Source organism: Sprattus sprattus (genome assembly GCF_963457725.1).
Source record: "Sprattus sprattus genome assembly, chromosome: 4".
Classification (NCBI taxonomy): Eukaryota; Metazoa; Chordata; class Actinopteri; order Clupeiformes; family Clupeidae; genus Sprattus; species Sprattus sprattus.
The window spans coordinates 34,774,507-34,791,084 of NC_137923.1; the positions used below are offsets into that span (position 1 = coordinate 34,774,507).

The 16,578-nt window shown below is 41.0% G+C and overlaps 1 protein-coding gene across 1 annotated transcript; it reads right to left on the minus strand.

The window, feature by feature from the left end:
* Window positions 1–2,399: 2,399 nt before the first annotated feature.
* Window positions 2,400–16,314, minus strand: tspan5b (tetraspanin 5b). The gene is made up of 9 exons (XM_080838116.1): window positions 16,013–16,314; window positions 11,128–11,178; window positions 9,628–9,774; window positions 7,615–7,785; window positions 6,949–7,074; window positions 6,592–6,639; window positions 3,640–3,756; window positions 3,180–3,241; window positions 2,400–2,835 (listed from the first exon to the last, which is right to left on the minus strand). The coding sequence occupies exons 1-9, from the start codon at window positions 16,094–16,096 to the stop codon at window positions 2,823–2,825; spliced, it is 819 nt and encodes a 272-aa protein (XP_080694242.1). The 5' UTR covers window positions 16,097–16,314; the 3' UTR covers window positions 2,400–2,822.
* Window positions 16,315–16,578: the final 264 nt, after the last annotated feature.

Here is a 16,578-nt window from a genome sequence, read left to right on the forward strand (position 1 = left end):
GATCCTGGGTCTGAAGAGGAGTCCAGCACATGTGCCACAGGCTGCCCACGGAGTGTCTGACCACTTCCTCTGATCCCAGCGATGAATTGGTAAGTGGGGCGGATGGACAGTGGTCTCTCTCTCTGCCGCTGCCTGTTTATTTTCACCCAGAGTTCACATACTCTTTCTGTGAATATTTACCCTCTGTCTGAAATATGTCACTAATTAATACTGAAAGACTCCAAAAGGGTTTTGCATCACTGGTTTTGTCTGCCTGTCTTTGAATTTAATTATCTCCAAAATGTGTTAATTTTAAGATTGTCAATACCTAAAACAGGAATGGCTCCATTTTCTTTTCAATAGCATCTTAAACATGGCCATGGCATGGCAGTTCATGTATTACTGAAGCAACAAGGCTCATGGATACTTGCATTCTGGTGAGTACAGTAATGTATGCCTAGTAAGTTATTGTGGTAGAATGATTACCTGATTCTGATTCCAAGTCAGCAATAACTCATATAATATTCTATCAGGTGTGAGGTTATATCTTGATTTGTGTGTCTTCTGGTTACACAAACTAAGCAGAGGTAATACAGTTTCTCATCAACAGGAACTTACAAGGTTTTATTATTTAAGTACTTTATTTAAAAGACAATCGCTGTCAAATCTGCTCACTAAATAATCACTTAATGAACACATTTACAAAACCAAACAAAAACATTTTCAACTTTAACTTCTTTTTTTTTTTTTTGCTTTTTTTTTTTACAAAGCCAGACATCAACTTTGAACTTTGCCAAATACAACACACACACACAAATGTCCAACAAAACAATCAATCACAATTTCACCTGTCAAAAAGAGTGTCTACCCTGTCAGATGAAAGTCACTGTTTCTAAACGAGTGAGAGCTTCTGCCAGTAGACCATGGGCTATGGCACTGACACAGCAGACTCCTTTTGTACCTCAGAAACACTGGTGGGCCATTGACATCTATTATCATTCAGAACAGTCTGTAAACACATTGAAACCACTTTAAAGACTGCAATACAGAGTTGTATGCTAAACTCTCCACATTGACTGGCGGGACTTAAACTGCTATTGTGATGCCATGGCAACACAACCTTTGATTGCACAGCAACTGATCTTGATGCATTGAATGTGTGTGTGGAACCCACTTTAAAACAATAATAAACACAGTAAAATAGATATTTTTTTGCAGTATTATTTAACACAATACATGATACTATAAAAGATGCTTTTGGTTCTGTTTATACTATTCCTGTAGCTGTGGGCTACAGCCACAGACTGGTGTAAATGGTTTTAAACACGTGCCCTTTCTAAAAGAGGCCTTTTAGTGCAGTCTATCATATCATTCGATGTAAACAGGTCCATGGGTTAGGACTTGAGCCGCTTTGACTCCAGAGCTGGTCTATGGTTTATGTAGTGAGTACAAGATATTGTATAGTGTAATACTTCTATTGATATTTTACTCTTTCTAAAGCCTCGCGTGGCACCCCCACTGCTGAATGCCTCTCATCAGCACCAGCTTGACAGCAGAAAAAATAGCTGAGTCAAGAACAGATTTGTCAGTGGATACTAGCTCCGGTCAACTACTATGGCACAAAGAAGTGGTGATTTACGCACAGTGAAAGCATACATCACTATAGTGTAATTGGCCTGCCGTGAGACTTATAGGGTTAAAGCCCCTTTTGCCTTCAGCTGAAGAAACACTCTGTAGTCAGATACACAGTTTACAGTTGGGTGGCAGGTTCAGAAGAGATGAGTGCTGATCAAACTCTTCATAAATGAAACACTATTGACATGACACGAGCTGGGGTGCTGTGGATCAAATACAACTAGAGACACCTAGGGTTCCATTTGAACCTTTATGAGTAAATAATTTTTGTTTAATATATGCTTTTATCTCCTTACATACTGATGGTATGGGATTTAAATGTAAAATCTGCAGACACTAACTGCCCCATACATGTTAATGGACAAAGTCATATCCTTATTGATGATCCACTTAACTGTTTCCTGATTTTTGCATTTTAGGGTCACATAAAACCCTGAAAATGGTGTAAGAAAATGGTTAGCTTTTGGCGCTGAAAGACCTTAATAAAGTGAGCTGGCTATGACTCAAATCACCACCTCAACATTGCACCAAGGGTTATTAAGGTTTGCTCTTCCCAAATTCCTTTTGAGATGCTGAAAAACATGTTCTGACCTCAGATGTGCAAGGAAACCAAACAAACATGAAAACAAAGAGAAAGGCTTGGTAATCCCCCCAGATACAAATGGATTGGAGCCACCATAGAATGACCAAAGCCATAACAAAAGGCATGCAGTGCATTTAACCCCCCACCTACCCGCCCCACCCCCAAACTGTTTTTTAGAAGGATCACAATCCAATGGAGTGTCTGACACCACCTTCCACTTATAAAATAACTTATTGAAAAAGACTGTGCCTGTATAAGAAAGTTTCATTCAGAAAGCCGTCTAGCTCCTCTACTTTCCGTAAGTTAAAATCACAGACACAGGTTATCCTCTTGCTATGCAATGTCATTCAGTGCTTAACATGACAAACAAACAAACCTACGTACAAAGCATCTTTTTTTTCTTCTTTCTTCATTATGTTTCAGATATAAAGTGCTGCATACTGTACTCCAGATGTGTTAGCAGATGTGCAGTAGCCTGTGGAGCTTCCTGATGCACCTCAGCTCAACTCCGTCTTCATGTGAGTGTGGATGGGTGAGTTCCAGGCTATAGAAAATGAGGGGGGTGTGTGTGTGTGTGGGGGGAGGGGTCTGTGTATCTTAAGCTCCGACCCCCCAGAATCCACTGTTAGGTGAAGAGGCTGAGGAAGAAGAACACAAACACAGGCGATCATTAGCATCATTGCTTCAGTGAGGAAGAGGAACACAAACACAAGTTATCATCATCATCATCATTGCTTCAGCGGGGAAGAGGAACTTGGCAAATCACTTCTAGAATCTATATAGAAGGAAACATAAAAGTGGGGCGAGAATGAGAGAGAGAGAGAGGGGAATGCATTCTGAAATCTGGTACTTCAGGGTATTCTTAATACAGCTACAGAGAAAGAAAGAGAGAGAGAGAGAGAGAGAAGGACAAGAAAATAAGGGGTAGAGTGTTGGAGACGGAGTGTATGTCCATTAATATCTATTCATTAATGATCCTTACCAGCTTTCCCTAACAGCTTCAATGTCACTCAGTAGATTCTGTGCCAAACAAATCCCGAAAATCTGCAGATTCAAAATAGGAAGAAAAGAAATAAGACAACAGATCAGCAGAGCTGTTAGTGACCTCTTTAATTCAGGACTCCAATTATGGACTTCACAATGACCCTCACAATGTTGCTATATTACTAGAACTTTTCTTCCACTGGCACAAGGAGCCAGTGCATTGAAATCAACCATTCATTGTAAAACTCATTCGGGAACTTTCAGGAATCTTGTAAAAGGTTAGAACCTATGGACTATTGCAAAGAGAACACTTTGTATGTGTGTAAACAGAAAGTAAACAAACAGTATATACATCTCAAAATAGCTTGTATCATTTAATGTATGCAAAGTAGGCTCCCCTTTTTTTCATATGCTTAGTGTACGTGCTAGATAGCTATCCCTTCTCATCTCAGCCTCACCTGAAGCAGAGCGATGCCTATGAAGATTCCAGCCACCACCGTGAGATTCTCCTGGAGCCACTTCTCAAACTGAGGAACGCAGCCTTTAGTGTTAATAAAAGTCCTCTGCTCCAAGTCCTGACGACAACAAAATGAAAACACTGACTATTCAGACGTAATCTCTCATTCATGGGTAATGCCAAGTACATTTTGTCTTTAGAACTGCAGTGGAGAAGTGTCTAGTCTATGTATGCTGTTTGTTTCTCTAGATGTGGGATTGTTTATACATTACATGGTGGTGTCACAGACAAGCATCAGATGATTCAGTCCAGCCAACATTTAAAAAAACAAACAATCAAACAAAAAAACATTTAGAAATGAATGATGGCAGATTATGGTGGGACTTTTGAAACTGCAATCCCAAGAGGGTCAGCAATACTCCACCTCACTACAATATGGTACTAACACCATATTTACGATTTCTTTTGATATCAAGTTTTGCTGCTAAGCTTTGTCCTTGGAAGATTTCAAGATGACCTACAATCACAAGGTGACATGTTACAAGGGTATGTGAAATTCAGTCAGTGAAAGAAGATTTGATTTGCAACCATTTTATTGAGGATATATGAAAAAGGACAGCGATTCACTTTAAACCGTTAAAGAGTTGTAGAATGTAGTTTTATATTGCAACATTTCCATAATTACTTCGTTCAGAAGAAATAATCGTATAATAAAATATACATCTTTTATTCTAGCATACAGTAGCCTAATTGCTGAGGCATTGGCTATATTCATGTTCCTGCCTGGAAAGTGTTGCGTTTTTGCTGCGTTGTAATCTTAAACAAAAAACCGAACGAGGACATTGTCCAGGTTCTTGTTGGTGGCTTCGTCGACATTTAAGGAAAACTTTAGCTTTTCTGAAATACGTCTTTTAAACTCTGGTGTCATGCCGTGTGTGTTAAAATAGCTGGCATGCTGATTGGATATTGACAGTTTAGTCAAAGCAATTTTGTCTTCAGCTATTTTTTGGCATAAATTCACCAGGGGTTGGGCGAGCTTGCCTGGATTGTGTTCTGCGATGAACGTACACACGCATATTTTCAGGGCACATAAACGGTCAGTTATTGATGCCGGTACATCAGATGTGGTTGTTGCCCCCGGTAAAAGCATTGTGTGTTCGATAGCACGAACAGCTGCTCTACGAGCGGGGTCTAACTCATAAGTGGAAGTTTTCCCGCTAGTTGCATACATAGCTTTCTTAAGCACAACAAGAGAGCACCTGCTTCTCTTAACTTTTTACACCGGCTACCAAAAGGCTTACCGTCCTTCTCTTCTATCCATGCCCAGCGCCATTTCTTTTTCAATCCTTCATCAACTAGGAGGGCATTTTCCCAAGGATTCTTGAACTTACTCTGCTTCGGTGTGACAGTATCTCTACTTTGGCATCTACGTAGGCAGAGCGATACAGAAAAGTCGGTGGTGAAAGCACATTTTCCCAAGACCCGCCCTAATCTACTTCTGATTGGCTAATTATGTTCTTTTGACAGCCTGAGAGTTGTGCTTTTCATATAATTGGCAGACGAACTCATAAACTCGAAAGTAATGGTGATGATAACGAGTTTTCAATATAAAAAAAAAATTATATTAGCCAAACGCTGCACGCCGGAAATCCCCCCCCCCCCCCTCCTCCTCCTCGGATCTACACGATTCACGCAAATGGCATATTTCGGTGTGAAAACGGCGAATTTCGCCGAAAAGTGACAAGTTTGCATGCCTGCTTCAAAAACAGCGTTAATGCGATGTCTGCTCCGGAAGCAGATTGCCACAGGCAGCAAACATGTCACAAAGCGAGGGAATCTGCAGAGGAGAGCCCAGGCAGATAAACAGTGGGCTGATGTCTGAGTTTTTGGTCTTTATCTTTCTAGTTTATTGTAGAAAGACCTTAAAATAGGGTTTATCATCCAAAAACCTTCACCAATGATTTAAACATAGAGAAATATTGTCGTTACGTACATGTATGCATTACTATGCTATGCTATTACTGTTCTGGCCCATTTGAGATCAAAGTGGGTAGTATGTGGCCCCTTACTAAAATGAGTTTGACACACCTCTATCGGGAAGAAATGTCCAGACTCTGACACAAACTGGAAACATTTCATTTCATTTTGGTAGCAGAGTGCAGTATTTTATAACATGTAATATGCATTCCTGCATCACTGGAAACAGTCATGCCCGAGTATCAGTCTCTGGAGTTGGGAAGGGGGGAAGTGTCTCTGACCTACACAAACTCTTTCATGATCTACTTACACTCTCACTGACCTACACAAACTCTTTCATGATCTACTTACACTCTCACTCTCACTCTCACTCTCACTCTCACTCTCACTCTCTCTCTCTCTCTCTCTCTCTCTCTCTCTCTCTCTCTCTCTCTCTCTCTCTCTCTCTCTCTCTCTCTCTCTCTCTCTCTCTCTCTCTCTCTCTCTCTCTCTCTCTCTCTCTCTCTCTCTCTCTCTCTCTCTCGTTTCAGCATGAGTAATGGTAGGCGGACCAACAGGCAGCTCATTCAAAACAATGAAATCACCACGGAATGGTTGAGAAACAAAAAAAAAAAAAAACCTCCAACTGCTGGGAGAAAAACTCCAGAGACTCTGAAATACTGACACGTTTCAGAGAATTTCACTGGCATTTTGTAGCTGTTCCGTTTGAAAGCAGACAAAAGTTAAACTAATCTGATGGGGAATTTGTGTCCCTCATCCTCTGTACTGATACTAGTAGCCCTCATAAATGTTTCTTCAGTTAAAAAAGTTACTCAAGAAATCTCTCTCTCTCTCTTTCTCTTTCTCTCTCATATTCATTATCAACAACTCCCTCCCCCTCAAATCTCAACATCGTCTCATCTTCTCCCTTTCCTTTTAACCACCCCCTCTCCACTCATTTCTATTCCAGAAAAAGAAGCAGTATTGCCCTACTTACAGGTTTAGCTCGGATGTCATAGCCACACTGTGTGTTGATCACATCCTCCTAAGGACAAAAAGTGGAACATTAGTCAAGTAGTTAGAAGGCTACTTAAATTCAAATACATTAGATTTGTGTGTCTCTGATCTTAATTATTGTTCATGCATAGCAATAATATAAGTATTGCTATGCATGAATCATGTTAAAAGGATTCACCCATCATGTTGAATGTTTAACTAACAGAAGTGGGACAGCTGAAATTGATGAACGTCTGTGTCTGTGCGTGTGTATGTGTGTATGCGTGTGAATGTGTGTATGTGTGTGTGTGTGCGTGTGTGTGTGTGTGTAGAAGGACAGGTCTTCATGCACACATACAGCAGGATCCTTAGTGCAACAGGAGAATGGCACCCCACACTTCTCCCGGCTCAGGTTGGTGTCTGTGCAGTTGAAGTAGATATTCAAGTCCCAGTCTTTAGGACCGAAGGCTCCACAACACTCCCACTGCAGACAGACACACAGACCAGAGGTAGACGGAGGCACACAGACACAAACAGTCATGTGACACAGGCACAAGCACATGGCCACAAGGTGATCGTATACAGGGTACAAAAAGAGAAATAGTGATAGACAGACAGACAGACAGACAGACAGACAGACACACACACAGACACACACAGACACACACACACACACACACACACACACAGAGGTCACACGAGACACAATACAAGTGGTAAATTAATTAAAGTGCTTCGGTATCTACCACAAAATATGTTCTCTCAGAAAATATCCTAATATAATATACAGAGCAAATGCACACACACACACAAAGAAAGAAACAAGCAAAAACATGAACACCTATATAATGTAATTGCTGAACACAACGTCTATGCATTTCACACTCTATTTCACTAGTGTGTGTGTTTGTGTGTGTGTCTGTGTGTCTGTGTTTGTGTGTGTGTGTGTGTGTGTGTGTGTGTGCGCGTGTGTGCGTGTGCGTGTGCGAGTGAATGAGAGAGAGAGAGAGAGTCCACCACTTACATATTCTTGGGTGAAGTCAATGAGGTTCTGCAGGTCAATGTCATCCCGATAGGCACGGATGTTGTTGTTGATGAAGAACTTGAGCTGGTCCTTGATCCAGTCTTTAAAGACGAATGCCAGAACTCCGGCCGTTAGCTCCAGGAAAAATATGATCCCCAGGAACACGGAAAACTGAAGCCCAAAACAGTCAGAATCAATCACAACAGTCTGTTTCAAATGAATAGAAACTACCTCTAAAGCCCTGTTAAATGGCAGGATGGATTATATACATAAACTAAACACTACAGTGTGACTTTCCAACATGTCTTTGTATTTCACAGACCCAGCGGGAAGAAGTGCTTTAGAAACACTTTCACCCCTCTTACACACTTATTCACAGCTGCATCGCGGGTCCTTACTGAATCTATTTTCCTTTCCCATCTTCAAGATACCGTTGGTATCAGCCCTTGGACACACTGAAAAAAGCACCCAAAAGCTCAGACCCAATTAGAAGTCAACCTGTCTGTCTTCCAAGATCTACTGGATATTACAGAAGCATGTTTCAGAGATAAGCCAATACAACAGCAAGGCTCATGTCTCAACCCCTCAAGGCGCAGTTACAGCTAAGCAAGTGGACATGAACTTAGCCTACTTAGTTGCCAAGATTTAGGTAATCATCTTCAGAGATTTCAAAACGGAGAGTTCAGTCAACAGTAAGAGGGGTGACCTGTATTCTTTTACATACTGCAATACCCGCTTCCAAAAAACAAGAATATTCAGTAATGGAACTCATCGTTCCAAGTCCAAGAATTCCCCATGGCAACCACTTGAGTTCTCTGGGCTAGCATTCCCAGATGCCATGGAAACCACAGTTAGGCATGAAGACAAATCTTCCCAATCACTCCTCACCACTCTCATGCTAAAGCCTCAGACAGAGACTTTCCTTGTGTCTGAGGCTGCCATACAGTTAATGTATACATGTAAAAAATAACCACTAAAGGGATAGAACTATACATAAATGTCTTTTTAATCTATCATCTATCAAGTGTATGTGTGAGAGGGAGAGGATATGCTTGTGTTTGCTTATATGTGTGTATATGTGTGTGTGTGTGTGTGTGTACTGTTCTGTGCCAGAATACCTAAGAATGGCTGAAACGACTTAAACCTTTAAACTTTGATTACACGGCTCTTCTTAATGCTGTTGAATGCTCCATTCACTTGAATGGTGCTTCCCAACGTTCTGCGGCCCGTTATTAACCGATAACAGGCCGTTGCTTTGCAATAATTGCCGCTGTCAAGGAAAGTGGCCTTTTTGCCTCTGATTCAAGTCTTTCGTAGCACTCCGCAAGTAGTCCGGTAACTTAACAATGGAGTTTCTGCGGACGGTTGAGCAGCTGTGTTCTAAAGAATGTTCAACGTCTTTGAAGTTCAACGTCTTTGGCAAACTATTTCTCTGCTTTTTAACACTACGTATAGTAACTAATACAATTCTATATTTTTTTGTTTGGGCAAGTAGTCGTATAATAAGCGGAATAATGTACGAAAGACGTGAATCAGAGGCAAAAAGGCCACTTTCCTTGACAGCGGTCATAATTGCATAGCAACGGTCAGTTATCAGAAATAATTGACCGCAGAACGTGGCGAAACCCCGTTCAAGTGAATGGAGCATTCTACAGCATTAATTAGAGCCGTGTCATAATTTCCCGATAATGACCTGCTTTCTATACATTATCTCTTACAAATCTGTGTCTCTTTACAAGTGTTTGTAACCCCTCCCCCCCTTTTCCTTCTGTGAGGCGCATTGTGTTACCTACTGGTATAAAAAATTAAGTTGTGTGTGTGTGTGTGTGTGTGTGTGTGTGTGTGTGTGTGTGTGTGTGTGTGTGTGTGTGTGTGTGTGTGTGTGTGTGTGTGTGTGTGTGTGTGTGTGTGTGTGTGTGTGTGTGTGTGTGTGTGTGTGAGTGTGAGTGTGAGTGTGAGTGTGAGTGTGTGTGTGTGTGTGTGTGTGTGTGTGAACTAGAGAGAGGAACATACAAACTTGAGGAGGAAAGAGTTCTCCCTCAGCGCTCCAATGCAGCCAGCGAAGCCCAGGATGAACATCACACCTCCCACCACCAGGAAGAGCCACACCGGGTCAAATCCTCCCAGGTCAGTGATGGAGGAAATGTTGGATAGCACACCCTACAGACAAAATCAAGAGAGAAAGGGAAAGTAAAAGAGAAGAAGCAGGCCATCATGATAGTATAGAAAAAGAAAGAAAACAAAAGAAAGAAAGAGAGAAAGAAAAAGAATGAATTGACATAAATAACTCCAGCCGGCAAAGTGTAACTGACATTTCTATCCAACAATTGCTATGTGATGAATATAATAAAATGATTACACGCACGCAGACGCACGCTGACACACACACACACAAACGCACACACTACACAAACACCAATGCATACACACACCCTTCATATTCTACACTCAAAATAAGACATGGTTAATCTGAGATCATTTCAGCATACCACTCAGTAAGGCTTCCTGCAGAAAAACAACTGCATACCTGTCTTGAATAGTCAGAATCTCTGTCTCTTTCTCTCTTTGTGCCTCTGTTCTTATGGCTGGACGGAATAAAGAATGGCTGGACAACTCTAACTCTACTCTACTCTTTTTCTCTCAAACTAAAAAGATGTGGTTTGCTGCCGTTTGTAATCTTTTTACGTGTGTATACAGGCAAAAAAACAAACAAACAAACAAAAAAAACAACAACCATGAACTAAATCGAAAACAAGTGTGATTGCCATAATATTGGATCAATGTATATGCATGTAAGCCACAGAGCGACTTTCAGGATGGTTAAGACTGAACAGACTCCAGACAGTTAATAAGTGTGGTGCACTTCTGGGTGCTATTCTCAATGGGGTATATTTACAAAGTGGGAAAGCTTGAACAGACTGCTGCTTAGTTTCCATGCGTTTAACTTGGAACTAAGATCTTTACCCTGAGACAATATCCTGCTTCATCATAAGCACAGCCTTTATCTTATTCATACATATGGTGCTCAGCATTCCATGGCTTTAATGTAGTCAGCCAAGGGAAGACCAAACTCAGGAAATGATTACTGACAAAGGACAGCAGAGGGGAGGACAGATGTCAAAAGATTAAGGCCAAGCATTGAGGCCCAAGTCCCCACCCAAACTCAATCTCCCCTCATCACACAGCCTATACGACATGCCTGTGAGGCTGCAATGCACTGATGTCATGGGACATAGAGCCGCACACACAGGACAGTGGGCACAGCCTCGTAATCATCATCGTGTACAGAGTCACTAGTAAGATGGTGGCTAGATTGAATTGTAATGTTCCCATGGCTGTGTGGAACATGGAGCTGTGCAGTGATGATCATTGGGTGATTCATTATGTCCCAGAGACATCCAGGACTGCACTCAGCTGATTTGGGCCAGTTTGCAATGTTGCTGTCTGGCTTGCAAGCTTCAGAACTCATCATGTAGAAAGCACCTCCAAAAATCACCCAGTTCCACCTCTCACCTTTTCATTCCAAGCCCAAAGGCCTATGCCCAGGAACGCCACCCCCAGGAGCTGAAAGAGAAGAGAAAAGGCCAAACGTAAGAGGCATTGGACTTCCAACAACAATATCCACATCACTGTTAGATTTTCCTGGCCTGTCTATTTTCTTGACTTCACCTATCTCCACTCACAAACCCTGTTCACATAATAATTGTTTTATTTTTTTCTGTTCCCCGGGGGCAAATTAAATCCTGAATGCACACTCTTACAGTTGGCCCAGATCCAACCTTTAGCTTTTGCACCACCAACCCCAACAGAGTCAGGTATACTAGTGATGAAACCATTTTAATTGATCTACAAAAAAGATAAATATAACTTACATGAGATGGTGATGACTTCAAATTATTGTTTTACTTGCTTTCTTTTCAACATAACCTACTCAGGACTCTAAGAGAAGAAAATTCAGTCCTAGGCCATGTGTTATCAATTACTGAACTGAACCGATTACTCCATTTGTGTTGGCTAGCCAGTGTTCTTTGCTGCTCTGTTTTAGAGCCAGAGTAAATAGAGGTGAATTAAAGGGGCTTGGGAGACAGAAAAGACTTCAGCTACGTACATTTCAAATCTCAGGCCAGATATACTGTATCTCCTTGCAGTCTGAGACAAAGAGGCAATCACTGAAACATACACTCTAAAGGGAACCATTCGTATTAAGCTGCTCTCCAATGTAGAACCATCACAGCTTCTACTTAGAACCCTCTAAAAAATCTGCAATTTGGAACCTTGTAAGGGATAATGTATAGAACGCAGGTTCTTATCGGAAAATAAGTCCCGACAGGGTGAACCGATACCGACGCGAAGCGGAGGTATCTCGCTTCGCCCTGAAGGGACTTATTTTCCGATAAGGACCTGCGTTCTATACATTATCCCGCTTATTATACGGTTACTTGCCACAACAAAACAAAAAAACAAATACACTTAACACAGTGTGTCTTTTTACAATGTATTTGTTACTATACGTAGTGTTAAAAAGCAGAGAAATAGTTCGCCAAAGACGTTGAACTTCAAAGACGTTGAACATTCTTTAGAACACAGCTGCTCAACCGTCCGCTGAAACTCCATTGATAAACTAGAAAATGCATTTCCTGAAGGAAATACCAGTGCATGAAATGCAAAGGTTAAGAAAGGAAGAAGAAAAGAAAGAAGAGTGAAAGAAGGAAAGAAGAAAGGAAAGAAGAGTGTAAGAAGGAAAGAAGAGTGGAAGAAGGAAAGAAGAGTGGATGAAGGAAAAAAGAAAGGCAAGAAGAGTGGAAGAAGGAAAGACAAAAGGAAAGAAGAGTGAAGAAAGGAGAGAAGAGTGGAAGAGGGAAAGAAGAAAGGAAAGAAGAGTGAAAGAAGGAAAGAAGAAAAGAAAGAAGAGTGAAGAAAGGAAAGAAGAGTGGAAGAAGGAAAGAAGAAAAGAAAGAAGAGTGAAATAATGAAAGAAGAAAGGAAAGAAGAGTGAAGGAAGGAAAGAAGAGTGGAAGAAGGAAATAAGGAAAGAAAGAAGAGTGAAAGAAGGAAAGAAGAAAGGAAAGAAGAGTGTAAGAAGGAAAGAAGAGTGAAGAAAGGAAAGAAAAGTGAACAAGAGTGGCTCTGGATGAAGAGATAAAGAGAGAGTGAAAATATTGAAAAAAGGAGATAAAAATGGAGTGAAGAAGAGAGATTGAGTGTGAGAGAAAGTTGACAGAGAGAAAGATGGAGAGAAAAAAAAATAGAGAATGGATGGTGTCTTAATGTTCCTAGTTACAGTTAAATTGAGAGGGACAGAGAGAGAAGAGGTTCTTTGGATTTGGCACAGGTGTCAGTGAAGCATACTAAGGCAGAAGGCAGTAACTTCTATGTTAAAGCTCAGTGGTATAATAACAATGGAATAATGACCCTATTAATTAATCAGTAGTAATACTATTTCATTTATCACAATTACCAATACAATGATTATCACACACACACACACACACACACACACACACACACACACACACACACCATTGAATTATCACATTAAGCACATAAAACAATGAACTTGAATTGTCACATGAAACACATAAAACATCTATGTCAGTCCATTGGGGGGGGTGTGTGTGTGTGTGTGTGTGTGTGTGTGTGTGTGTGTGTGTGTGTGTGTGTGTGTGTGTGTGTGTGTGTGTGTGTGTGTGTGTGTGTGTGTGTGAGAGAGAGAGAGAGAGAGAGAGAGAGAGAGAGAGAACGATAGAGAATGAGGCCCATTTTCCCCCTCCACATGCCCCCGCTCGCCAAGCGAAGTTACCCGATTTAGATGCACCTTTTTCGGACTAGCCACAGGCACTGGGTGGGGGAATAGCCCGATAGCTTAGCATATCTGCCATGCAATTCTAATGGTAATGCTACCTAGCTTGGTATGCTAACTGTCGGTAGCCTATACATCGTGAAATCAACCAAAATACTGATGTCACTGGCTTTAATTTGATAATGGCATGTTAGTTGTACATTTAATATCAGTACATTTGTTTAATTACTGCTGATATTTTACAAATACGTCAAAAACTCATTTTTGACCAAACTTGAAGTTACGGTCTTTTGCCTTAGCACGGCAGAGTAAAGCACAGGTGCAAGCCAGTTTAAAGACCCTATTATGATGTCATAATGGCCCAATGTAAGTCAATGGGAGAAATTTATATTCGTTTTTCTTTAATATCTTAAAAAGTATAAAGTTTAGAAAAGTGAAAAATACATAGCATAAGTGTCGTTTACAAGACCTACGCGACAAAGTTTGAATGAAGTTTCTACGTTAAGTGGTTCGGGCTGAATTAATCGCAGAAAAAGGTAACAAGAATAAGAAGAAGAAGAAGAAGAAGAAGAAGAAGAAGAAGCCTAGGAATAACAATACAGGGCATTTCATGCACTGTAATTGACCCTTCGCTAAGCCACGCCCAAAAACCGGCCCAGGCCAATCGTAGTTTAGCAACGGGTAACTAAGCGCGGAGGACCTGACAAAGTTTTGGCAAAGTGAAGATTCCGAAGCACTGTGCCTATGGGTTGTGCAAAACCGACAGCCGATACCCAAAGAGTTTGGAGGGTTTTCCATTCCCAAAACTCAATATGAGAAATGCCGTGAGTGGATAAAGAAGTGTGGGAGGCCCCAATCGCAGCTGAATGTTTACAAAGAACACTTACATTTGCTTACAACAAGCTAATGTTAGCAAGCGAGATAACTCATCTCAGTATTGCTTGCATATAATTACGGTCCTTTGTTCACAATGCACATATTTTAACGTAAAATGTTCTACTGTTCGCGTTTGACATACTGTTGAATGTATTTTGGCACTTTGTTAAGTGTCCAACATGAGGACAAGCTAATGTTATCAAGCTAGCGGATAGTTAACTCATCTCAGTATTGCTTGCAAATGATTACGGTTCTTTGTTTAGAATGCGTACATTTTAACGTAAAATAAAGACAAGATGCAGGCTCGCTTTGACATACTGTTCAATATATTTTAGCATTTTGTTAAATGACGGCCGACACACGACTTCCCCAATCCGATTGCTGCTCTCCCTGTGTCAGTTCCTACGTGGGAGCATCAGGGGGGTTGCCGGAGGTTTCAATATGTATTTTCCCATTGTCTGACTTCGCGCAGATATCATGTATGTATCCCTCAAAATCATACTGAAGCCCCTTTTGCCTCGTTCTTTCAGAGATCTCCCCTGAACTCCAGAACTTAGTTATTATCTCTCTGAGGACGTCAGATAACGGCACTTATCATTGAGATTGATATGCCAGGTACGAAAGCTTGTCAGGCGTAGCAACAGTAGTTAAGGTGGGCGGGGCTTAGCGAAGGGTGAATTAGTGTGGAATACTTGCGGAATGATATGAAAGACCTATATCAGAAGCACAAAACCCGTTGCCATTGACAGCACAGCGGTCATTATGCAGGTCATTATAAGTCTGCGAACGTTGGGGATGGCCCATTCAAATCAACGGGGCTTTTTGGAACGTTCTGAAGAGCCGTATAATAAGGAATTATAAAAAATAAATAAAAAAAATAATGAAGAAAAAAGTTCTACATAATCTCAACACTTAAAGAAACAATTGTAATGTTAGTAAGGAGAATGAGAAAAATAACCCATCTTCATCTCCACTGATGTAAGGACAGGCCAATACTCTATAAAACTAAAGTTTGATCTTAAAAAAAATCGGAGCATGTTTTATATGGCGTGACGTGACAATAAAGTGCATGTCATTACAAAATGCCAGTAGAAGTGTAAATAAAAACTTAATATATTTCAATTCCCGATCTTAGGTTTCAAATGACATGAACAAAGTCAGGCCGAGATGCACTTAAACACATTCAAACAGGTTGAAGTAACCCTTTTACTTTCTATACTCCACATGCATCTTTGGCAACACAATTAGGTAGGCTACAACATTTTATAAAAAGCTTCCGTTTCGCAGAGCCCCTAATGGCAAACTTTAACGTTACAACGGAAAAGCGCCATGACTGACAGTAAATTAAAGTAGGCTAGTCCACAGGCAATTCGGTCCGGTTTGAACAGAAGCGCACAATAGTCGGTTATTTGACAAGTGCAGCACACGGAATAACACGCCCACGACTACAGTCGTAACAAAGGCAAGGGCTTTGTAGCGTTGACGGACATCTGTTCATTCACGCGCAAGCATAATTCTGGTAGCCTACATAAAGGTAGTACAAAATTAACATTAACATATGTCAATACAAAACTAAATCATAATTGTCTAATCAAAACATTTACATAAACGCGAGAATGGTTATACAAATGTCGATTTAAGATGAACATGGTGGCCATAACATCCCTACATAATAGCCTACTGTCGCACAACTATCATGTCGTGAAAATGTAGCGTCCTTACCCAAAATATTATATTGAATCCAAATATGAAGTATTTTATACAGCAGCTCACTTCATGAACGTTGAAATGTCTGTTGCCTGACATGGTTGTTTTTTCTAAACGCTGGAGACCAGAATGTTAACCGTTATCTCCGATGGGCTGCGCTACCGTTTCGACATACACGGCATCTTGCCTTCAGCTTGTTATAGGATTTCCCCTCTAGGTCTGGGGTGTTGTATTACACAAAATTTCGATTCTGTTAATATTTGGGCGCAGTGCCGATGGTGCAGTTTCAACGCTGTTGTTTTCCGTACTTCCTGGTCGACGGCGCCATCTTTTTTTGAGAAGGTGGGATCTTCCGCCGGCTCCGATGTCGTCATGCCAATCTCGCAAGCAGGATGGTGGTCTCTGCATAAGCGCATAGCACTTACATCTAGTGCAATCTCAATCAACAAAATATATGCATGCAGGACTGTGTGGGCTAACTTTTCACTGTCCAAAACTATATGAAACAATTCAGTAGTCCTACAGACAACGGATTACAAATGACACAGCCTCCACCACTATATTACTTGTAAAAGCTATAG

Coding starts and splice junctions, on each gene's coding strand:
- tspan5b (XM_080838116.1), bottom strand. CDS start 16,096: ATGTCAGGCAACAGACATTTCAACGTTCATGAAGTGAGCTGCTGTATA. Junction 9,775..11,127: donor TTTGGGCTTGGAATGAAAAG/GTGAGAGGTGGA, acceptor TTTTGTCTGTAG/GGTGTGCTATCCAACATTTC. Junction 3,242..3,639: donor TAGGCATCGCTCTGCTTCAG/GTGAGGCTGAGA, acceptor TTGAATCTGCAG/ATTTTCGGGATTTGTTTGGC.